We start from the raw sequence: 25,491 nt of genomic DNA, 5'->3' as shown, positions 1-25,491 counted from the left end.
TCGGCCTGAGCCTGATTAATTGCGTACCGTTACCGTGAGCCTTTAATGCGAAAATACTGGCTTCTCCCGCCGGTAATCCGCAAATCTCAAAATTACTCCGCGATTCTGCATTTAAATCTTTTGTTCCCCCCCTTCTTGCTCTGAGTTTCCTCGAGGCCGTTTAGTAGCACGACTGCCAACTTTTTTTTTCTTGCCTATTAATTTTGCGTTTGTCGTTCAGGAGCTTCTAAGCACGTAGTCTTTCAAGGATTTTCTCACATAGGGGTACCGTACACCTTTTCGCTGCCTATGAAGCGTTCAGCTACCTAAAAACTGATAACCTGTGCGGGTGCTTCGCAGTTTGCTAGCTTCAGCACCCGTGCCGCTTTAGGCCCTTTCGTAAGGAACAGGGACTTATCTTAAGCTAATTCTAGCGGTGCTTTTGTGATGCTGTGGTAGATAGATTATTGGCAGCATACAGCAAAGCCCTGAAAGGCAGTTTATGATTATTAATTTTTTTTTAGTACCAGTAGTAGTTGTGACTTTTCTCGAGGCTTTAAGTTCCTGTTAAAGTACATCTATTTGAATGCTCACTATTATTACTAATTATCTCTGGGTAAATAATGACAACCATCGTGAGGCACAGCAGTCCTTCCTGCTCATCCAGCACATTCAATTCATATCTAGCGCTTTGTCACTAACGAAGGCTGGCGGAGTGTGTATTCATTGCTAGAATCGGAGGCAGATTTCTTAGCTCCTGTGGTCACTTGAGAATTTTCGAAAAAGGGGTAAACTAGTTTTATGTCCTAATGTCTCTTAGCCAGATAACTGATAGTAGTCAATAAAACTAGTAATGTAAATGAGGATACTTCAACACTTCCCTGTATTAGCCTGAATGTTTCGCACAATTTCATTCTCATGTTGTCCAATACATTTACAAGCTAATGTTTATACTGCTTTAAAAAGATTTTTTGTCCTTGCCTTCATCAGTTTGAAATAGATTGTGTTTTAATTCTCAATAATGTGCAGTAATTGTTACGTAATGTGCAGATGTTTAAAATTGTTGCCCATTACAATTGGTTTGCAACTCAGTCGCTGCTGTTCGTAAGTATTAACAGTTCACAGTACACGCATGAAAACTCAATTGCTTACTTACTGCTGCACACAACTTCGCGTTGTCATCCATTAAGCGATGACTCACACTCGGAAGAATTTCGTGCATGCAAAGAATGTCGCAATTGTTCCTGTTGTTTCATGCATGCTTTAACCCTTTAGTGCCTAATGTTGCAATTTCGCGACATACCGAACAACTTCGAGCAAGCAAGTCATTGAATGTGTGCCACCTTTAATCCAGGCTGTCAAGTACTAAGGGGGAACATAGATTTTCGCATGAAAAATGCAGCCCTATATTGTGTAATTGTGTTATGTATTTCATGCTAGAACTTATCGCTTTGTAGCAGATGGTGGAGAGCGTGAAGCGCGCGCAAAGAGCGCTCGCTTTTTCGTTTCTTCTTGCCTGGCTGACCCAAGTTCTTTCTTCAATAGTTTTGTTTATTTGGTGTGTACACGCTTAAGACATGCCACACGACATTTTGGGTAGTTATGAAGTACGTTTTTCATTGCAAGGTCCTCCGTTCTGTGGCATGCATAAAAGTATGCATTAAAGGTGCATTTTGGATATTTTAACCGCAGAATCTTTTAAAGGTTGCTCTTTAAAGCTGAAAAATGAAAACAATTTTTATTTTCTTTGCAGTTTCATAATTCAGGCATTAAAGGGTTAATGCTGAAATAACAAATATTTGAATGAGAAAATTTCTTGTTTTTAATGTTAAAATGGCTGATTAGGCTATAGCTCTGGCACGGCTTGCTTTCTGGTTGGCTCAGTGTAAAAAATTAGCCACAGTGTCTGTCATGTTGTGGGAAATGTGTGCAGGGTAGCAAAATGAATGGTGCACAACTACCTCGAGCCTAATGTGCAACTATCCTCTTTCCTTTTTCAGCAAAGCTCACCACTAAAATAAGAAAAAAAAAATTGAAGCAAAACTCCACCACCGAAAAAAGGCACTCACACGACAGATCCGGTCTGATTCATCCATATTCTACGGAAGGAAAGAAAGTATTAAAACCAATTTCGTCCTCGATTAGTCCGAGAAGCTGCCAAAAAAGAAAAGAGGAAAAGAACCAGTTGACAAAAGAAGAAGAAAACGGTGCCGCGTTTGTCCACTATTGGAAAGAAAGCTCATTGAACCAGCGGCAGCATCAGAATTTTTAGGCCTTGAAAAAAAAAAAAGGAACTCAAGTTGGAAACAGTGCTCCAGTTTTTTTTTTGTTTGTTTTCCATCAAGAAGTTTTACATTTCAAAAGAAGGAAAGGAGTAGACGGAAGACCCACGTACTGTTGGGAAATCCAACGAAGCCAGCGTTGGAGGGAAACCCTAAGCCGCACAAAGCACAAGTCGAAGCCTGTCTCTTCATCTCTGGCCGGTTGCGTCCACACCTGGTACCATCATGGCTAGCGCCAAGTGGCAGGTGAGAGTGACCGCATGTCGTTCACAGGTACTGCTTGGTGGTGATAGTGTGATCACGGGAGTACATTCGTGGCCATCTATTCCCGTCTTGAGTGGATACTTGCGCAGGCATGGGTCATGATCATGGTGTGTTGCATAGTGTGGTACTTAGGTGGTATTTGGCGTGGTACCACCAAATAACGCTACATCTGGTGGTAATGGTGGCATTGGATGCTTTGTCTCTCTAGTACTGTGACATGTGTACAATTGCTTCTAATAACATCCCCTATGCATTCTCGGTTGTTATTATTGTTGTTATTGTTATTATTGTTGTCATTATTATTGCATCTAAAAAAAACGAGTCCTTAAATCGACACTTTCCTTCAACCATTGTGTTGGATGGTAATGGGAGTGGTATTAGTTGCTCTGCCACTCAGTCTTTCTTTGCTGTGTATTAGGCAAAGCATGCACAAGTGGAGACAATTGCTGAGCATGATAAGGAAGAGTAATATCCAGTGTGGTACGTAAGTACGAGCCATTGGGTGTGGTAACGCCAAAGAATGCTTGTCTGGCACATACAGTTGGTGGCAGTGCTAACAAGCGAACTTGTTGAAGAGCTACTCACCAGGTCTGGCAATTTCGAGCTAAGTTCGATGCGTAGACGGGCAGGGCATTCATGATCACATCTACCAATTTTTGCGATGCTACGTGCTGCGGAGATGGGTCAAATTTCAAGATGAACGCCCAGAGATTGAGGGCATGACGGTACGGCAGTGCAGTGACATTCATTCTCTACATAGACGACTGTGCTCTGACATTGGAAACAGTGGCACGACTTTGTGAAAATTATTTAACACGACGTGTAGTTTATGTAATTTGTTGCTTGAAGAATTAATAGAGCTCTTGATAAATAATGTGACGCTATAAGGGAGTGTGTGCATCTTTTTTTTTTTCTTTTTTTTGCCCCTGAATTGCAACGAGATGAGGGGCTAATGTGCTGGCGTTTCGCATGCGCTTGTGTCCTCACTGTCAGCGCATCGAGCAGACAGCAATGAAAGCAAAAGTAACACTCCTACGCGTTCACGCACTCTTTGTGCTCACTTATTCTACCGTGTTTAAGCCAGCTTTTCCAAACCATGCCGGCAGAAACAGGCAGTAGACAACAAAATAACGCTGGTTAAGTATAACAACAACAACAACAAAAAAAAAAAGCCGCTCGCATTCTCGGCGGTTGGGTTTGTTCAGTCATGTCATGCGCACAAGACCTCTTGACTGGATGCCGGGGAGGGCAGGGAAGAGATTTGGCTTGCGAAGGCTATGCGGAGGAACAGCAAGCGTTTCGAGCTCGCCTCCTCTCATCCCCGTTTTGCGCTGCTTTAAAAAAAAAAAAATTGTTTTCTCAGCTCATAATGAACTGATTGAAAATGTTATTGTGGCGAAATGCTCCTCATCGGACACACAACTTCTACGGTCTAAGTAAGATTTGTTATTGGGCCTGGTGATTGGTCCTTTAATAATGTAGTGTGTAGTGTGGGCACACATAGCTAGAGGTGCCTAGTGGTACCTAGTGTGGTATCTTCAAACGTTGGAGAGAGAGTGTGATTCAGTACTTGACCAATAAATGGGGCTCATTGCATAACACCAGTAAGTGACTGAAGGCTGGTAGTGTATGGGGTTCCAAGAAGTATTCAGTGTGGTACATTGAGGAGCCATAAGTGCTGACAGTACTGTGTTGGTAGCTTTGGGAATCGTGTTAAACAGGTATAAGAGGGTGCCATATTTTGAATGGTACCTGAGGCATAAATGTGTGTCTGTGTTTGGTGCGGTATCACAGAGTGGTGCTCAGTGCAGTAAATTAACTGTCTGGCACTCAACAGGGCGACGACGAAGCCGGAGACCAGGCGTCGTCCGGTTCGCCCAGACAAAACGGCAAACAAGGCAACGCCCACAGGGAAGCTGGCATTGTTGAAAAGCTCCTGGTAAGATATTACAGTGGATCAAGTTCACTTCGCAGTCAGTGGCGTGCACTCGTCCAAAGTGCATTTAAACCTAAGACAGTTGAAAAGTTGCCACACATATTGTGAGTAAATATACAATATATAAAAGCAATAGCTGATATTCTGTTTGAATATCTTTAACTTTTACCCATTAAAAAGGCCATTACCATTCGGCATCATCTGCAATGCCACCGATTGGCAGTGGTAACATATTGTTTTTTGTTTTGGCTTGGCTGCAGCACTCTTATGGATTCATTCGATGCTGCGAGCGGTCGGCGCGACTGTTCTTCCACTACAGCCAGTTCTCGGGAAACATTGAGCACCTGCGCATTGGAGGTGAGTCACCCTGGGCAGGTGTTTTTTTTTTTCTCGCAATTGTTCAATCTTCGTAGCTGGCTTTCATAATGTCTCATACTGTAATAAGTGCAGATAACTTGCTAGCAAGGTGGGTTGCATAAAACAAACAGTATTGAACAAAAATCAATTCAATGATATCTTAGGAATGACATTTGTCGTTACCATATACCGACAAACCGTAATGCAGGCTTTTATCGTCCGCTTATTCTATGGCCACTGCACGGCAAAGGCCCCTCCCAATGATCTTCAACCGACCCTATCTTGTGTGAGCTGGTTCTGTTTTGGGACCGAAAATTTTTTAATTCCATCACCCCACCTAACTTGCCGCAGTGCACATCATGGAACTTGTACACATAGCTTCTTTTCTAAAACAGGGCAGCAGAATAATGAGTATGAGAAGAGACAGAACGAATGCATAACCCCAGTGTTCAGAGCCGCTCCTTGACTTTCCACCGCCTTCAATGCAGTACAGACGCATTTCGAACACAATCCTTTCTCCATTGCCAAGGCAGCCCAAATTCATTTAAAACGCGCTGTATTGAAGGTGCTGGCAAGTTGAGGAGTGTTTCTGGATATGGGGGTAAGTGTGGTTCTACATGTTTGCTTGAGCTTTTATACAACAGATGCACTTGAGGTGTGTGTAGATTGTCATGCTTTGGCACAACTCCTATGCATTCCATCTTGCCTCAGACCCGGTGGAGTTCGAGATGACCAATGACCGAAAATCGGGAAAGCCCGTAGCCAGCGCTGTGGTTAAGATATCTTCCGAGGCCTTGTCCAGTGAGGTGCTTAGCGATGAGGTGGCAACGGGCTTCATCACGACCGAAGCCAAGGACGGTGCCGAGGTGAGACAAAGAAAAAGCGTATTTTTTGGCTTCGGTCTTTTAAGGGGCTATATCTGCCTCCTAAGGCACCTGCTAAACTCACCAAAAGCTCTGCGACCGTCATATGTAGCCACAATCCTTTATTATTGCGCATTCATCGTCAAAATATATGTGATTTGCTTGTGATCTGTAAGGCATTGATTCAGTTATCGGAACAGAGTATCTGACGTCGCCTCAACGAGATACCCACAGAGCATGGCGGAGTGTGCCGCCCCGCATTTTTCAATATCTTCATTTTTCTTGCTCTCAAATTCTCTGTTCTAACTTCTCTGTTCCAATTAGCAATCGGAAATTTTTATTACACGGGCATTGTGTAACTTGGCTGAACATTTCTCTTGGCACCTTTTAAAGTGACGTGAAGGAGAAGGGTGATCTTTTTCGCATTGCTAAATTTGCACTTCCAAAAATTCTGACACTCACTGCGAGACCGCATCTAATAAGCAAGAAAATGTGCAAGAAGGAAATGCAGGCGACAATACCACATTACAATCCCAACAACAAATGCCGTGACATCGTAGATTGTGACGGTATCTACTAGGTGCTGCATAGTACCTTACTAATGAAAATGAAGTGCTTTGTCCTCCGAGGGGACTGTTCACTTAACCGATAAAGTTCTGGGATATTCCTTGGGGCAATTTTCGTCAAAGTACAAAACATTCACGTCACGCACGTCGACTTCGGCACAAAATTGCAACACAAAACTTCTGACTTCGATTTTGTCGTCCAGTAATAAACTTAAAGTCGTGAAATTAATGTGATTAAAGTTTTCAGCTTATGAATCTAAACCATAGGTTGGCAAGTCTTGTGGGGCCCACTCAGACTCACGAAAATTTTCCCCAGTGAACTCATCCACGAAAATTTCCGTGAACCAGACTCACTTGGACTGAAAATCAGTAGAACATTACTCACCCGTACTCACTCAGACTGACGGCTTGTTAGCCCTGCGGCGGTGGTCTACTGGCTAAGATACTCGGCTGCTGACCCGCAGGTCGGGGGATCGAATCCCGGCTGCAGCGGCTGCATTTTTAATGAAGGCGGAAATGTTGTAGGCCCGTGTGCTCAGATTTGGGTGCACATTAATGGTGCATTCAGACGACGGACCGAATCCGGATTTGTCGTGGACGCGGACAGCTAATCCGCGGATGGTCCGCCTGCAGGCGCATCCACACGACGGACGGTGTCCTAAGGGAAAACAGCCGGATTACCCTCGACAGCAGATTCGGCGCTCACCTGCGCCCGCTCGCTGGCAGCAGACCGGTTTGAGAGTATTCAACATGGATGCCCGCAAGAAGCGAAGCTTGGCTGCGATGTCTGTCGCGTTGTGACAAATGAACGAGGAGTGTTATTCTTTCAGGAGAAAAGGTAGTTGCTGGCAGAATGTTCTTTCAACACCATTGTTCCCCACTTGTAGAACTTCTGAACGCGTCTCTTATCCGTTCTTAGAAGCGGCCCGTCACCGGTTGCAGAAGTTAGAATATTTCACCACCATGACGGCTAAGATTAATCTCGCATATTGAGTGACGGCGGCGACATTTCCCGAACCACCAAAAGTGATTTCTGCATATTTAATCACCTGAGAACAAAGTTTCCGGAAACTAAGTAAACAATGCTCAAGCGTAGATGTTGCCGACCAGTCATGCAGCTGTCCGCGAGCCATGGGGGACATGCCGCGAGCAGACGAAAAGTGTACTGGTTGCCACCGACCCCAAGCTATTCCGCTGAAGTACCGGCTCTCCCCCGCCAGAATCGCGATGTGAGAAACAGGTTGGGTTCATCCGTCCGCGAGCCCCGCGGACGAGTCGCGGACGAGGGGAATCGCTGATGTGAGGTCACGTGACGCGCCGTCCGTCCCGCCACATCGGGATTCGGTCCGTCGTCTGAATGCACCATAAAGAACCCCAGTTGGTCGAAGTTTCCGGAGCCCTCCACTACGGCGTCTCTCATAATCATATGGTGGTTTTTGGACGTTAAAGCCCACATGTCAATCAATCGATTTTACGGCTTGATCAGTCTGAGCGAGTGTGGGTGAGTCGACTCATGATTGAGTTCGCCAACCTACAGTGTAAATCAATTCATTCTTTTGCTTTAGTGTTCCTTTTAGACCCTTTAAAGCCAACGAACCTAGGTGTAGACCCCGTGTGCTTCTTCCTCACGCGCCACGCAGGGCCGTGTGGCGTACGAGAACCGCGGCGAGTGCTTCTTCCTGCCGTACACAGAGCAGGACGTCGAGGAAGGCTACACGCTGCACCAGAACGACAGCGTGCGCTTCTATCTGGCCACCTGCAAGGTGACTGGGGCCCCCTGCGCTAAGCTGGTGCGACCTGAGAACGCCCCCGCCAAGGGCTCACCGGAATCGCGGGCACCTCCGCGCAAGAGCCTGCCGTCGGCCTCGCCGTCTGGGCAGCGCAAGCAGGGCGTCGTCTGCGCCCTCAAGGACACTTTTGGCTTCATCGAGCGGGGAGACGTGGTCAAGGAGGTGAGAAAGGCGGCCATTTGCGGTAGTGGAGTCTCGGTGATTCAAGCTCGAGTCGACCTCAGCGTGTGGTTTTGAATTCATCAGATGTCCCCATAAATGCGACTCGGGGTAACTTGCAGATAGTGTCGAGATGTTTACCATTTCCCAGCCCTGCAGCTTCATCATGGACATATTGCCTGTAACGTTTTTGGACCAAGGGATCATACAACACTCGTTTTACAGAACGTGTGCAAGCGAGTGTAAATAAGGGATAAAATAGTGTGTCTCATAATAGCTTGTAGCACCCTCACATTCTAAAGACACTTCCTGGTGCAACAATTCACCGTGACGTAAGTGACCTGAAGGAACGCGCAGCTCCCAATAGATCAAGACCGGGCCTTTTATTTTGTTTTCTTAGCTTTGCAATAGTTGATGCATGCATTCTGACTATTTTAGTTTTGTTGGTAGGCAGTCGACTTTATTTGTGACTTTTGTGATGTAGACACGAATGTTCTGCAAGAAGCAACAAAAGCAGCCGATGTTTCTTGGCCTGGCCAGGCAAGAATTTATAATTATTGGAATATGAGAGCATAGAGGTCCAACCAAATATTTTAAGATTTGATTGAATTCACCAGAGGTTGGAATCATTAGCAGTTCACTGCATGTTGTAACACAGCGCATTGTGTCGCCTTTTCTCTCGTCATCGTGTCTCTGTGCTGTATGTTTGCAGTCACCAGTGTCAAATTCGTTGCCTGGCATCTTTGCAGATCTTTTCCATTCGATATCTTGACCGCACAAAAAAGACGAGGATAGAGGGACCTCGCTCGATGCTCGTCTTTTTTTTTGTTTGTTTTTTGCGGTCAAGATGTTGAGAAGTAAGCACGAGCTAGGCCAAACTCGGGTTCTCCTGATGCTTGCAGATCTTCTTCCACTCAAGCGAGTGCAGCGACTTCCGAGCCCTCTCGCTGGGCGAGGACGTCGAGTTCACTGTGCAGCTGCGCAACAACAAGGAGGTGGCATGCAACATCACGCGCCTGGCGCCTGGCACGGTCATCTTCGAGGACGTCGACCCTGAGGTGCTCCAGGGCCGCGTGACGGTCGTGGCCGACAGGGGACGGCCGTCGCAGGCAGCCGCCGCGGATCCTCTGCCGGGACGCATCGTCTACATGCGGGGCGAGGAGTAAGTGTCCGAAGAGGGTGCTGTTTCTGTACCTGCTTAAAATGCGTTTCCAAAATCTGCAGATGCATCTTATGTTGCGACTTTACCTTTGAACTTGCTCTATACGATATTTACTCGCATAATCTTCGCTCTTTTTTTTTCGTGGAAAACTGATGCAAAGTTGGGGGGTGCGGGAATTACGCGGGGAAAACGTTCTACAAAAACGTACAGAGCGAAAAAGAAAACGCAGGTCGGGATTCTCACGCGCGAACAATAAAAGCACAAGTTCAACACAAGGCAAGATTTATTTGAGACACAAAAGGCACAATCAAATCGTCGAGAATTAGAATACCGCACGCAAAGCTTGTGGGCGTTGTGGGTATAGCGTTAGCGTTCGTCGCTTAACAGGAGTTGTAAAAGGTAAGCGAAGGACGTCACTATTGGGCTGATGGCCATTTAACAGAATCGACCGCAGTTGTCTTCTGAAGAAATAAAGTTAACCATCAATCCCAATCTTAGGCACGCGGAAGGCCCAGCACGTCTTGGTGGCTTTCAGCTGCCGTCACCAGTACCGAACACAAAACTGCTTTACTCCGAAGGCCCTGTTGCGGTTGTTCAATGCACGATCAATCACTTTCAACTTGAAAGCAGCCGTGTAGCTTCTGTATCACCTCATAACATAACAAGATTACAGACACAACATACAAATCACGCCGCAACGCGCACTTGGCACTTCGAATTAGATTGGATTGTATTTCAATGCAATAATAGTACGCTCTATGCTTAGGAGATGGCGCCAGACAGCGCACGCTATCATCATCAGTCGCTGGAACGAGCAGACAACATTATTGCAGCGATTTTCGGGGGTGCGATGATTACTCGAGGGAAAAAAAATCGTATTTTTGTTGGCCAATGTCGGGGGTGCGAGAATTATGCGAGTACGAGGATCACGCGAGTAAATACGGTATTTTCTTCATGCTATATGCAACAAAACACAATACCTTTAAAGCGTGAGAAGTTTATTTGGTTTGCTGTTCTTATTATACTGTTAGTGTTTCTTTTTGTGGCTTTAAGTGGCCTCACTGGTTTTCGTTATTGTGTGCACTCTTAACCCTGTTTTAAAACCACTTTTCGGCAGAGAGCTGGAGATGCCTTACGGGGAACGCGATCCAAAGTGCGAGTACTCCCTTCAAGTTGGTGACCAAGTGCAGTTCAGCATCGCCACCGACCGCCGGGACGGTCTCCAGCGGGCCACCAACATTGAACTGCTCGACCAGTCGTTTGCTAACGAGGCCCGACAAGTGGTGAGCATGACCACATGTTGTTTTAAGTACACTCAAGTCTCGATACAACGAATTTGCATATGATGAATTACCGCTTATAGCAAATCGAGAAATAGCTGTGCAGTACAGTGGAACCCCTTCATAAGAGACACCAGGGTGCCTACCGTAAAATATGTGCTAATAAGAAAATGCATGCGTAGTGCCCTGCTTATAGACATCTCATATAGAAGACTAGAATTGCTGTCCTAAGCGTGCCCCTTATAAATAGGGTTCAACTGTAGATACAGTGTTGAAAATAATTGTTTATAACTAATTTTCGAATATACCAAAGTAATGTGATGGCAGATGTGACTTTGTTATAATGAAGTTTGAGTGTATGGCCAAAAGAAGTCATTCTTGACTATGTCATGTAAATTGGAGATTCAAGAGGGTTCTGTGGAGTTGTGTGCTTTGCTATTCATCACGTTTGCACGGGGGCTGTGTTCATTACTACTCAGTGCTGTCAGTTTTCGGTAAAGTATTACAGCATTGGTTCCTATGTCACTGAAAGCTGCACGAAATCTACCGATTCATGATGATATGGCTCGTGCACACTTTCTGTAGTGAGGAAAGGCAACAGCATCTTTCCAAAGGGAACCCTGATGGAATGCGAAGCAGCCACATTGCGCACAGTGACGTGACGTGTTGAACTGCGCTAATGCGGGTGCTGCGGTGAGCGCTGGAAGATTTCTTTGAAGCGATGACTGGCTTAGGTCTTGTCGTTTCTGCAGAGAGGACATGGGGGCTGGACTGCAGCTGGCACGCGTTTCGCCTCGACTCCACGACCTTGTGATCAGTGAAGTGCACGCTGAGAGGTTCTTGCTGACATTCGATGTCAAAGTTGGCACACACCAGATCGATGCATGTTCCCCTTATCGTGGTGGGTAGTTTTCGTTCCGCCGACACACACGTCAGCGAATGCACGTCAGTATGTAACCGACGAGCCATTGTCTTCCTTTTCCTCTGACGTCAACATTGAAGTCTCCCGCGACTATAAGAGGCGCACGTCGACACGCCTCGCTGCAATTAGTCAGCATCTCCTTCAGACAGCTCTGTATCTGCTCCTTCGCAGGTTGAAAGCAAAGTACAGGGCGAGAATCGCAACATCGCCGATGAGCAAAGCAAGCACACTTGGATATAGAGTGTCTTCGAGAGGTTCCGGATTGTTCAGCCAGGTCGCCTCCAGATTAGTCGGCCGATACCGGCACTTGCGGGCGGGCGTTCAGTGGAGGGGGCGCGACCCTTTCAAGACGTTGCCGGCGTTGGCCTTCCGCTCGGTTTTCTTAGCTCACGTCTCGCAGGTGTTACCCGTGCACCAGCTCCATTCTCGAATGCTATCCACGTGCTTGACTCGCACCTCCTTGGTGTCATTGGTCTTCCACTGCCTACGCTTGTGTTCGGCTTCCTTGGCTCGCGCCTCGTAGGTGTTGTGGGCGGGCAAAGGAGCTCCGCTTCCCATGGTTCTTTTCATCGCAGATAACAAGCCGAAAGAGTGTTCACTCTATGTGCGTTCGAATGTTGCAAGCGGTGAACAGGGTGAGGCGAGAGAGAGGTGACATGCGGGAAGGCGTGATTTACTTGGCGCCGCCCCAACACCTGCGGTGACGGGATGGGAGCGCGGTGCAGCGCATTGGCACAGAGACTTGAAAGAGCTGCTTCGCATCTAAAAATCACGAGACGCCTCTTGATGTTTGTAGCTTTCGTTCTGGCGATGGATGTCGTCCTGGCTCCAGCCATAACCCAACCGAAGTGGCAAAGGGCAGCGCAAGATGTTTGGGTGCTGCTTTACGGAAAATTTTGGTTAGATTATACAAAAACTGTTCATTGTTATGGAACATTCTTATTTGCAGTGTGGAACTTAGTGCAGCATTGTGGAAAAGCTGTGTGCAGTGTTGTGGGACATTTCGGTGTCACTTTACAGAAATGGGTGCAGTGTGACAGAACAATTGTATGTTGCAATATGAAACTGTTGTTCGTAAGAGTGAGAAATGCTTTAGTCAACCGTCCTTCACTTTTTCAGATGAAGAGTACGACTGTCTGGCTGCCTGTACATGAGTAATGTTGTATTGTCACACATGTGCAAACATTTGTTGGCTAGTTTTCATGTATGTATGTTTCCATTTCGAAATGAACTTAGTTGCTGGTTCATCACTTACCGCATTTGCTAGAATGTGTAGGGCATTTAGTAGAATCTGGGGAAAAAAACCCGCTACGTGGTTTTTTTTCCCAGACTTTGGCTACCCAAAGCTGACCCTCGTGTTACTGTCGCATAGCAAAATAAATGTTATTTACGACTAGGGTGCTGTAGTAGTTCATAACCAGTATCGTAACGGCGTGCAATGAGGAGAAAAAAAGCTAAAGGAATATTTAGGATGGAAGTGGCATTCGAACCTGGGTCCTCTCAGTAGCAGCCCAGTAGTCTACCACAGAGCCATACCGCTCCTAGCAACTCCTCTGCACAAAACCCTAAGACCCTATACAAGTGTTTTGCCTGGAAGGAACTGCACTAAATTGCATTAGATAGCGTGGTAAAAAGCAAAATAACAACGAGGTGTTACACAATATAAATTGCAAAACAAGTGGTTCGTTGAGTGCTCAACCCATTACAAAGGGCCGAGCTATAATTTGTCGTCAGCCACCTCATCGATTAAGAGGTGGCTAGGAGAAGCGGATGACTGCTGCAATTTTCAGTGGTGCGTGCAGAGGGAAAAAAACGTCATTTTCGTTGGGCAGTGAGGAGGTTGCAAGAATTATTAGTGCGATGATTGCGGAAGTAAATATAGCAATAGTGGTTGCATTACAGTCAAGTAAATACGGCATCTCGTTCACATGCCTTAATTGTTTTGTAATTTATGTATACTAAGAGAATTTCACAGCTTTATGTCAATGAATAATGTTTTTAACTATGTCATCCTGTTAGCCCTGACACATATTGTGCCCCTGGGAAGTTGTGTTCTCATCATGTTGGTAGGGGCGTATTTTGCCATTGTCATTTTAATCTCAGTGCCACCAGAAGTGTGCCCTATGCCTTGTTTGTGTTTGTTGGTAAGGTCATTTGGCAAGCCCGGAAGGGGTTGCCACAGCATGGAGTGTTCTCGTTATAGCAGCGGCCACTGTTTCGTTCTACATATGGGGAGTTGCCAACCAAGGCATGCTTGAAATTTTTGTCTAGCCATTGCCACGCCTGGCATTTTCACACCGTATCTCTTGGCTAGACTGAAGGCAATCTCGGGGCTCGACGTACTGGGGTGCCAACAGGTGCTGACCCTTGTTGCCAAATACCGCCGACCTAAAGGGCAAATAGTCATCCTGAGAAACCCATTAGAAGCAGTGAGATCGAATTTTCATGAAAATGATGTTCATTACAAGCAGTGAGAAGAAGCAGAAGTGCAGTAAGTTTTCTTATTTTTGAAAATATTTTTAATTATGAGAAGGGAATAGTACCGGTCTTATGGGAAGGCGAAAAATATTTATAAAGTATTTATTGTACAGCGGAAATATGCACTAGGATGAATGTGGGTCCCCAGGTTAGCCTCTCCAGTATGCTTGCTACATATTTTGCCAGTGCACGAATAAAGTTTCTTGTGGGATCCGAACGTAGGATCGATTTCAATATTCACGTATTTAGTCATCGACAGATTTGTGGTTGGAGTATGTGACGAGCACTAAAATAACCGTATCTTAAGGAGAAACGTCAATAAGCGCAAAAAATGCAACAGCAGACCAACAAATTTGTGAACGTTGTCATGGATTGTGGCATTTTCGGTTTCGAGGGTACGGCAGCTACGGCACAGTGGGCTCAACGGTCCGAAAACAACCAAAATAGCGGCCTCGATACTGACTTCGAGTCTGCGGTTATCTGTAATCGAAATTTTGACAGGTTGTCAAAGTGTTTACCCCAGCAATACAACATGTTTGTTAATTTTTCATTTCTTCGAGCTTCTATGTTACCCTGAAGTTCTGCCTTTTTTAGACGGTAGACTGGATAATTGTACAAGTGGCCTGGTAAGCAGAGGAGCCTAAGTCCGCATATAAAGAAACTGTCAACTCTAGTGGTGATAACTCGTTCATATTCATTGCCTTGTGTGGCGAAGTTATTACGCCCTACCGTAGAAACAAGTCCAATGGCAAGGAATCCTAGGAAGTGGCGAACTTTCCTTCTTTTCTCTTGTGCTCCTCTCTCTCGGCGCCCGTCGTAGGGTGTTGTGGCGACCGTGAAGGAAAGCTTTGGCTTTATAAGCTGCCAGGACCGCGACAGCCAGATCTACTTCAAGACCTGTGAACTGCTCGACCCGGACATGACTCTGCATCCGAGCGACGAGGTGGAGTTCACGGTGGCTCAAGTAAGGGACCCTCCACCGGCGCCCGCTGTTGCTGCACTCGACTTGCACATGCTTCCACACTGACGCACGTGCATGCTTGCGATCTCGGGGACGCTGCCTGCAACGCTTGTTGCAGCGACATGGAATGTTGCTTCGACAAATGGCTCTTTGCATGTCTCAATCTTCATTTAGGGAGAGCTGTTTGATGGACAAGTGCAGTAGACTCATTAGACAGAACCTGAAGGGACCAGGAAAATATCTTTTATTCTGCAGGAATTTTTTTATTCCGAGATGAACAGTGGTTCAGAATGCATGTACAAAACCAATCATATTATTCGTGTAAGCAGCAGTTGCACTTGAGAGCTTTTTTTTGTTTACTAAGATCTACTGTACATGCCCGGAAAGGTTTGTATGTTGTTACTACTAGCTGTTTTACTATGAAGTCTAGTACAGGATGGCATAGGGCAGCACGAAAACGCAGTCCTACGTCATGTATTCACACCAGACCCCAAGTCCTCAGAGACTGAGTCACTTTGGGATGTTGAATCCTTCCTAAAGGAGCTCAGCAACACGTTTTGTGTGTAGTCGGAAAACGCTGCCCATTGGTAGTTGAGGCTCCTGAACACGCAAGCCAAAATTATAGCACAGCACGCTTTGAGAATTTACAATAGTCTCAAAGTCAGCTAGAAATCACTTTATCTTCTCTCAAGAGTGAGGCTGTATACTAAATATCGTATTGCAAGCCCGATTAACATGCCATAAGCATATATGAGCATGGGGGGCTAGGGAACTACCGTAATTAGTCGAATCAAACGCGCACCTTTTTTCCGGTTAAGCAAGTTCATAAATCGCATGCGCGTTAGAATCGAGTACGAAAAAAAAAAATGAATGCGGTCATTATATTGCCATTGACAATTCCAAAATGGCCGCCCCCTACGTGCGTCGGCATGGCGCGTCGGCCATTTCTGCCTATGTGTTTCCTTTGTGCAGCACTTCGTACGTGTGCTGAAAAGTTCGTCATCTTGTAGTGCATTAGCATCGACGGCATGGAAGGGCCAACTCCAAAAACTCGAGTGCGCCACGATGCCACTTTTAAAAGAAAAGTCATCGCGTGGGCAGAAGCGGACGGAAATCGGGCCGCATCGCGATCGTTCGGAGTTCCCGAAACGTGCGTGCGGGACTGGCGTAAACAAAAGCAGAAAATTGTCGACAGCAGAGCTTCACGCAAAGGCTTCAGTGGACCACAGCAGGGTCGGTTTCCTCAAATTAAAGAGCTGCTCGGCGAGTATGTGCTTCAGCACCGAGCGGCACAGCGGCCCGTGACGACAGAACTGCTCCAAGTGCGGGCTATGCAATTAGCCTTAGAAAAAGGTCTGATGCGGAGCCAGTTTAAAGCGAGCAGGTGCTGGCTAACTAACTTTATGAAGAGGAAAGGCTTTTGCCTCCGAAGGGGAACGGGCCTATGCGAAATGTTTTGTGGAGGAGTACGATGAAAAGCTTCACAGTTTTCAGAGGTTTGTCCTAAACTTGCGGCACAAAACGGCTACCTGCTTGGGCAAATTGGGAATGCCGATCAGACGCCTCTTTACTTCGACATGCCTGGCACCACAACCGTCAAGAAGAAGGGGGCGAAGCAAGTTCGCGTGCTGACATCGGTCTACGGTAAAACTACAGTGACGGCAACGCTCTGTTACACGTCAGATGGGCACAAGCTTCGCCCGTACCTCATATTAAAATGGAAGACGCTCCCGAAAAGAGTTTTTCGAGTGGTGTGATCGTGCGGGCCAGCGAGAAAAATGGGTGCGCGTTGCAATCGATGTCTTATTTTTCTTTTTTATTTTTCCGTCGTGCAAATCGGGTGCGCGTTACAATCGAGGGCGCGGTAGAATCGAGTAAATACGGTACTAGGGCCACCGCGGGAGGCTGCGACATGTCTCTGTGTGCACACGTAAATGCACTGAAAAGCTGCGACATGTCTGCATGTGTGCAGGCGATCGCACTGAAAAGCCGCGGCGTGTCTGCATGTACGCATACGATCGTTCTGGAAAGCCGTGCATATAAGAAAGGTCACAGCTTTGCTGCAAAGGCAAAGCTACTAACACGATCGCAACGAATTGGAAGGTCATGCAAGGAATGCTAAACAGGTTGAAACGTGCCCCGCGTTTTTCCTGCACAAATGACGCACGAAACGTTCTCACAGGTACAGATGAACGTGAATAAGCATCTCGGTTGTTATGTCCCTGTGTCTGAAGCGTCTCGGTTGTTACTTTGCTGTGTCTGAAAAGCTTGCCCTTTTCGCAAATGGAGACTGTGCAACGAGTGCAGTGATGTTTGTGTGCCGAGTAACTGCAACAGAATCGTTCCGGTGAAAGCCCAAGGCGTGCGATTGCCCCTACCGCGAGATAAGCGATAAACGGGCGTACACGTGAGCGTCCCATCTCATGGGCTAAAGTACGCGCGGGAGATGAGAGCGCGTGCCGTTGCATTGTGACGATCTGGCGACGCACGTTCATTTCACCATATGAATGCTGGTAATGCTGAAAACATAGTAGTTCCCCCGAGATCGCCATAACAAGCGGTGAGTGGTAGATATAAATAGCTTGCCGTTTGAACGTCAAAGGAGGTGTTTCTTCGTGGCTCTGTGGCTACCGCCTCGCACTCACAATTCAGAGGTCGGGCGTTCGATTCTGCGCGCCGCAGTATTTTTCTAGATCAATTTCTTTTTTTTTTCCCCTATATATAGGTACGTATACATGTATGGTGAGTGACACTGACGCCGACAGCAAAATCCAGCCGATAGTGTCCATATAATTGCTCTCGCTATCAAAGTGCTCAAGGTCATGAAGCATGTGTCGCGTACCTCCTCCTCCCATGCGATCCCTCCCTGCTTATCTTCCAGCTCTTTAATCGGAACGAAAGAAGAAAGCAGTTGCAGTGTGTGACAAATATTTAACTCCGTTGGCTCGTAGTGGACAGATTCTAAAAATGTTTTTACGGTGGTCAATAGTCAGGCAATAAGCTCCTTTATTGATTCCATTGTATGGCTACTTAGAAAGAGGTTGCAGGGTTCCTGACATAAAATTTTTTCGCTGAGGCAGCTTGTGTAATCGATTCTTGTGAGCATGCCTATATCATCTACAGATCTCGACGGTAACTGCAGCTTTGAAGATAATTTATATGAATATTGTAGTTGGCGCACGTGATCCAGCACAGTACACTGCAGCTCATAACATTGATATTATACAAAGGGGCCTCAAGGTGGCCCGATCTTTTGCGTTGTCACGACTGCGACCAAGCTGTGAGCCGGTGCAGCTAAATAATGATGTCATAGCCACCATTGCCCTTTTTTCGGCACTTGTGCTAGTGGGCAGCCATTTAGCGACTGCTCACAAGTCCATGCCCTCGGCCAACACGTGGAATCTCCATGAAAGTTGTTGGCATGAGATGGCAATAATCATGACAGCAACCACATTACACGGGGCACGTGGCAGGGCAGAGAACACAAGCAGATAATACAGGCAGCGCGGAAGTGCATCAGTTTTATGGCAGCTTGTCATTCATGGAGTTCTTCCTAACTGGAACTTTCTTGCCGCTAATAATGCCCGTGTGCTCAGATTTGGGTGCACGTTAAAGAACCCCAGGTGTTCTAAATTTCCGAAGCCCTCCACTACGGCGTCTCATATTCATATAGTGGTTTTGGGACGTTGAACCCCACATATCAATCAATCAATCATCTTGCCGCTAATAAACAGACTTATTAACTCTCCCACGTTGTAGGAAGAAATGTGTCCTGTTAGGCCTAATATGCCTCCAGCAACACATTGCAGCAGAGAAACTGCCACACAGAAGATTTTGAGCGTCTCTGTAAACCAAGCTAAACCCAGTCTTTACTGATGTTGTTGTATTTGGAAAGGCATGTTAAGTTGCCATACTCTGCAACTCTGCTAATACCGTATTTACTCGCGTATTGAACCCACTCACATAATGAACCCACCCCAACCTTGATCCTTGAAAAAAAAAAAAAGGAAAAATATTTTTTCACATGTATCTGTTCATTTTATTTCGGTATGATAGCCAGTATCATTAATGAACAAAACAACTTTAAATCAAGCCATTGTATGACAAAATAACAATGAAATGAAAGCAAAGGATAGTTATGCAATCATGCTAAACATTTGCTAGCGCGGGCGACATAAATGAAAATATGAAAGCATGCCTTGTATGGCAAAACACCATCTATAGAATGCAGGAGAAACCTCTTTGCTGATAGCGCCATGCAAACACAGCGGCACAAAAGCAAAGCACGTGGCGTCCAAAATGGAGGTCACGCTGCGTCATGGAACACGCCGCGCGCTCGCCATCTCGGACCTATGCAAAGCGCAACCGCACCCACCGCGCCGATGGCGTGTTGTGCACCCGCAACATCTAATACGTTTGTGCGCCGCTATCCAACGCTTTGTTTTCATTGCTGGATTTGTCGTTGTGAACTTAGTTGGGACACCTCTGCGTAGGGCGCGTTCGGCCGGTACACTAGCTCTAACAGCATGCGCTGGAGCATTGGAACCGAATGGCTGGACGACACTTCGGTGTCGATCCATGCACTTTCATTACGGGATGAAACAGAAAGAGCTTCGGGCTACAAAGAAAATTTGTGGCGCATTTCACGGGTCTAAACAGGCTAAGTCGTTACCCAAAATTTTCGCTGTTATAATTCCCGTGACTTTTTTTTTCGTGCGTAACGAACCCTCCCCCTAAATTGGCATCAACTTTTCTGGAAAAAAGGTGTGTTTATTACACGAGTAATATCAGCATATAAAAACTTCATGCTGCAGAAAAATCGATATATTCCACAATACAAAAACAGCCTTGAATGCCACGCTACAGTACAAGCTCATGTTTGTATTGAAGTGCGCATTTTGCATGGAGCGCAAGAAAATATGAATCATGTGCCTCTTAATCTCTTTTCATGTTGCACGCGGTGGTGGTGTAGGTTCTAGGGAGGTAGCAGGTTGGGCGAGGCTGTTGTTTGAGCTGGCCATCTTGGTATTGGTTTTACACATAAGGCTTAGGGGGTGACACTGAGACATTTCCTTACGAAGCCTCGTCAAGAATTCTCATTAACTGTTTGCTGCAAGGCATGCTTCTGCACATCTGCCTCCTGTGATCGGGTGGTGCTTGTTGCGGGTGTGATTGTCTCTAATTGCAGCATCAGCTGCATGGATGGCTAATGTGATAGTTATATTGTTGTGCTTGCCGATTGCGAAGAGCTCTGAGAGTGGTTTTACGGAGCCTGCCCATTGCTGACGCTGCTTGTTTGGGGCAACCTTGCCTGTTGTGTACAGACTGCGTGACTACGCTCAATGCAATAAAGTCTAGTGTTCTACAATGCACAAAATATTACCTTATTGTTTATTCCAGTCTTAAATGTAGAGTCTTGTGCTATAAACTATTCATCTGTATGCCATTTGCACATCTTTGTGATGTGGTTATTTGTCTATTGTTGGCACAAGGAAAGAAATTGTCTCCTTAATGTCGTTTATTAGTAATGTACATACATAAAAAATTATTTTTATGGTCAAGTGAAGCAGCTAAACAAGTGTACTAGCTTTCATCAATTTTGCTTAGAAAACAAGTAAACACCGCTTTAAAAGGGCACTAAAAGCAAAGAACATTTTAGGTCACTGTAAAAGGTCACTGCTGGGGTACAATCTGTACAGCAATGGTTTTAGTTATACGAGAAATTAAGGCGAACGTAGGACATGATTAGTGCCACCAGTGGGACATTCTGAAACATAAGCGTGAAAGCGTAGTAGGACCTTAGTACAATTAACCACAAATATTCAAGCCACTCATGAAAAGAAAAGAATAAATGCATTACAACACTGAATAAAGTATGATACAGAACAAGTGCAAAAAGAGCATGTCCAAATTTAGGAGGCCTTACATGTTTGTATTGTGACGCCAGCTTTTTATTGTCAGTAATCACTGCTTCATTTTCTTTTCACTGAATCTAGGATCCCGCATCTCCCAGTCGTTTCTTGGCCACCCGAATTCGCCGCCTGTGGTCCGTGTGCGATGACCAAGACGGCCCTCGCACGAGACGCTCGCTCTCCAACGGCGATGGGTCTGCCCTCAATGGCGACGAGTCCAAGAACTTAAGAAACAGGGTGAGGTCCAGCGACTGTGTATAAGTGCAGGGCCTTAGGTACCAAAAAAAAAAGACAACATTTTGTGAAGTGCTCATGCGTCAACTCGTATCACCAAACTTGGAAATATTTTTTTCTAAATTTATGGGCGCAATGTTCATAATACTTGCTATTATGAAAGTGTAAACGAAAATGCATTTCATGCACCTGGAAACATTTTGCACTGAAGCCATGATACATGTTGCATAGAAGAGTTTCAAACCATTTCTGATGATTTTTGAATACTTCAAATTGCACATTGAGTTGATAACGCTGTCATGATCAACAATGCCAAAGTAGGCAGTGCTACATGGTGAGGCCACGCGTGTGCCTAGCAGTTTGATTCTGAGAAAGTCTCTTCTCCTCTCTGTACTTTTCGGTATCCCCTCGCTAACCATGACATCAACGTTCTTGTCAGCTTAGGCTATCCACTAGAAAGAACCTGTTTTTTCGCAGTGTATGTGCACTCCTAGCGCTTTCTCACTCGGTGAGCCGGAGCACTTGGCCAAGGGGAGAGATGAGGTGACGAACGAAGCATGTGGAAGGGAAGACCGGAATAAGCTAGGCCCTCGTTTGTATCATTGAACACATTGAACTCCGCTATTACGATGTCATTTCATAAAACTGTCACGGCTACGTGTTCATTTAGGTTTGCGCACAACTGCAACACCACAACTAAATTTTGACCTCTGGGTCGTTCAGGGGTACCTTTAGTACATTGCGTATATACTGTCGCAGTGCACTTTTCATATGTTACAGCAAAGTAACAGAACGAGGCTGAACTACGAAATCTTACCTAACGGGAAGAAAACTCTCAAAGTTTGCATAGTATGATGTGCAGCGGTGTTTGCACTCAGGTGATGAAACGGCACTATGGAGTGTGCTGGAGCGTTCATGTCCATGCCAGTCGAGATGCTCGATTCGAATCTGTGACCAAAGTGCAGTGCGAATGTTCTGTGTACTGTTAAGCTTCACCACTTATGTGTGGTAAAGATTTCACATTTCTATCTTGTTGTTCTTGGTTTGATGTGACCAGTCAAAAGAGCACCATGACTTCACATACACACTGTATGCCTGAAGCGTTCTAGGGAATGTTTTTCCCAATTCGCAATACTTGTGACATCGTTTTACGTGCAAACAGCGTTTGGTTGAGCTTACAAATTCTTGGAGTGTGTTGCTATACATCTAATCCGCTACGCTGTCGATCGCTCTATGCAGGGAGAGTCTGGCAAAGGCCGTGGTGGACGAAATGGATTCCGGTACACGCACCGTGGCTACATAGCGGCGTTGAAAGAAAGCTTTGGCTTTATTGAAAATGAAGAGCACAACCAGGACGTATTCTTCCATTTCAGGTATGCACTGTGCAACTGTGCACTGTGAGATACCTAACCGGCGCTTTCTACAGAGACATGCGTTTTAAACCACTGTAAATACCCACGTATAATACAAGGGTCTTTTCCAAATATTAGCGTTCCAAATTTCCGCTTCGTGCTATGTGCGGATCCGAACAAAAACTTGCTCGAAAAACGAAATTGTGCTTGGAAGTTTCGGTTTTGTAACTGCCGCTTGGCTAGGCTTCGCTTTGTCTACGAGTGGCTACGGCTTGGCTTTGTTGTCTTCACGCCGTCGCATGTCAGTAGTGAGCGCTAGCGCCATTTCTTTCTTTGTTGTTGAGCATTTGGGTGCTTGGACAGCGGACGGGGGACGTGTGAACCTCGCTGTGTTCTGTGCCTCACTTCGCAAAGGTGCAACATGCCAGGGCATCGAAACCAGTTCTCAGCTCATTCAAAAGAAAGGTCATCGCAGCTGCCGAGGAAATCGGCAACAGTGCGGCCGGAAGACAGTTCGGAGTCACCGAGGGAAGTGTCCGTGGATGGCGACGACAGAAAAAAGTGCTTTTCGCGCGCAGCGGAAAAGTTTTCGCGGTCCAAAGAAAGGGGCCTTCCCAGAAATTGAACTCTCACTGGCAAAGTTTGTTCGACAGCAGTGGGCAGCGCACTTGCCAGTCAACATTGAGCTGATGCAGATGAAAGCGAGGGAGCTGGCGTGAGAAAAGGGGATGTTGAGCTCGGACTTCAAAGCCAGCAAGCACTGGATCTACCGTTACATGTGCCAAGCCGGATTTTCCCTACGCCGGCGAACCTCCATTTCTCAGAAGCTCCCTGAAGCCTTTGAAGAGCTTCTTATCTCATTTCAATGCATGTGATTACGTTGTGTCACTCGCAGAACTTCCAGCTGGGACAAATCGGCAACGCCGATCAAACGCTAGTTTACCTGGACATGCCATCGCCCCTTACAGTTCATGAGAAGGGCTCGAAGCAGGTTAGTGTCCCTACCTCCGGCAATGAAAAAACGCGTGTCACAGTGATGTTATTGTGCACGGCGGACGGCCACAAACTCCCACCTTATGTCGTCTTCAAGTGCAAGACAACGCCCAAAGGGGGAGGAGCTACCAAAGAATGTCATCGTGAGATGTCACGATAAAGGCTGTATGAATGAAGACCTTGTCCTAGACTGGGTAAAGTCCGTGTAGTGCAGACTGCCTGGTGCCCTGCCCTCTTTTCCTTCCATTCTGGTGCTGGACGCGTTTCGCTTCCATTTGGCCGACTCATTGAAGAGGCTCTTGCGCGACTGCGGCACAGAACTGGTCGTGGTCCTGTGTGGGATGACCTCTCAACTGCAGCCTCTCGACGTTTGTGTGTGTAAATAAGCCGTTCAAGGATGCGGTTATGCGTTGCTACGTCGATTTGTCTGACAAGGAAATGGCTGAGGAAAGCGCAGTTGAAGACGACAGCGATTGACATTGCGGATGTGTGCTCAATGAATGTGTTTTTGGTGCCCTTTCCTACATTGTTTTATGCGCAGGCACAATTTTTTTTTTTTTCATTTCGCGCCTCTAGAATTTGGCCTCGTATTGTATTCGGGTTCGTATAATATGCGGGTATTTATGACAATATGCACTAGGTTGATATAATACTGGTGAACCCTTTTATAAGAAACATAAACTGGGGAGCAGTTCTTGTCTTGCATATGAGCTGTCTTTATAAGCATGGCACCATTTACGCATTGCCTTATCAACCCCCATATTAATGTATTCACACAGGTGTCTTTTATACCGATTTGTCTGCTACGCCAGTGTCTCTTATGGAGGGCTCCGACAGTAGATTGGTTATTGAATTAAAATTATAGGCACCTTTTTTCGGGGGATGCATATTTCTTGCTCATCCCACCCAACCCTTTGTTGTGTCTGCAGCGTGTTTGAGGGCAACCCACAAACCCTGGAGCCTGGCCAAGAAGTGGAGTATGGAATGGTGCTCAAGGGCACCAAGCGCAGCGCCGAGTGCGTGCGCAAGCTCCCAGCCGGCACCCTCGCCGATCCCCAGGAGGTCGTGAAGCCTGAAATTCTCAACGGCACCGTCGAGCGCCCCGTGCGTTGCTTTAACCCGGATCAGGAGCAGTATGCAGGACTCATCCGCCTCAGCACTTCAGGTGAGTCAGCCGTGAGCAAGAGAAGAGAAGCGAGATTGGTAAAAGCAAACACGCTGAACATGAAATAACAGGGCACTCACACATATCTGCTCAGCTGTTTCCAAGCGTTCTTTGATGTGCACACAGTTGCGTTCATTCAACTTGCAGGGCTTCGCACTGTTTGAGGCTCTTCGAAACAGATCGCTGACGCACCCTGTTGTCGGGCGTTAAGCTTTATTCAATGCAACAATGAATGATCACAGCCGTGTATCGACCAGACACTTGAATGGGCTTAAGGGGGCAGACTGGTCTTTGGGACCAAAAAGTCACACAAAAAAATCATTTTTTAAAATTCACAAATTTGGTTTTTGCAAGTAATTTTATATATCTGTGCAAATTTTCACACACCAATAAATGGTAATTTTTTTGTAATGTCATTCTAACTGTCCAGATTCTCGGTGCTGTTAACATGCAGAACCTGCGAAAAAATTGGGAACTGACTTAGAGGCTTCTTTATAATTTGCCGGCAACTGTGCTAGAAGCTCTGCTAGATATTTATGAACACCTTTATCAGGTTTGAAAAGCATGCGTACCATGATTGTTGCTCTTTGAAGAAGCTGTGTGTTTTCAGTTTTTTTTTTTCATTTTTCTTAAAAAAGTAAATTTACGACTGTTGAATTTTGAGGCCTCAATATCTCTGCAGCAAGGGCAGGTACAACAATAATTCTTTTTTCAATGGAAACCTGCATGTGTGTAGAATGCAAGTATGGGAGCAGAAATGAGAGTACAAGCCATTTTATTTAATTACTCATAAAAAATTGTGAGACATTTCTAACTGCTTTGAAAATGGATAGTTA

General features: G+C 46.0%; 1 protein-coding gene across 2 annotated transcripts in view; it reads left to right on the top strand.

Annotated features, from left to right (window-relative positions):
* Positions 1-2,017: 2,017 nt before the first annotated feature.
* Unr (cold shock domain-containing Unr) overlaps positions 2,018-25,491 on the top strand; it is a 35,957-nt gene continuing 12,483 nt past the window's right edge. The window contains exons 1-11 of one of the 2 annotated variants that reach the window (XM_037416477.2): positions 2,018-2,507; positions 4,363-4,464; positions 4,722-4,818; positions 5,530-5,684; positions 7,888-8,199; positions 9,099-9,358; positions 10,476-10,641; positions 14,859-15,002; positions 20,996-21,148; positions 22,385-22,518; positions 24,420-24,655. In XM_037416477.2, coding sequence (XP_037272374.2) covers positions 2,487-2,507; positions 4,363-4,464; positions 4,722-4,818; positions 5,530-5,684; positions 7,888-8,199; positions 9,099-9,358; positions 10,476-10,641; positions 14,859-15,002; positions 20,996-21,148; positions 22,385-22,518; positions 24,420-24,655 — 1,780 coding nt within the window. In that variant the 5' untranslated portion in view covers positions 2,018-2,486. The remainder of the gene's footprint in view (positions 2,508-4,362; positions 4,465-4,721; positions 4,819-5,529; positions 5,685-7,887; positions 8,200-9,098; positions 9,359-10,475; positions 10,642-14,858; positions 15,003-20,995; positions 21,149-22,384; positions 22,519-24,419; positions 24,656-25,491) is intronic. The other variant, XM_075871381.1, reaches the window with a different exon arrangement.

This window comes from Rhipicephalus microplus, chromosome 8, assembly GCF_043290135.1.
Source record: "Rhipicephalus microplus isolate Deutch F79 chromosome 8, USDA_Rmic, whole genome shotgun sequence".
NCBI lineage: Eukaryota > Metazoa > Arthropoda > Arachnida > Ixodida > Ixodidae > Rhipicephalus > Rhipicephalus microplus.
The sequence above is the reverse complement of the archived record's forward strand: the minus strand, read 5'-3'. Positions and strand labels throughout refer to the sequence as shown.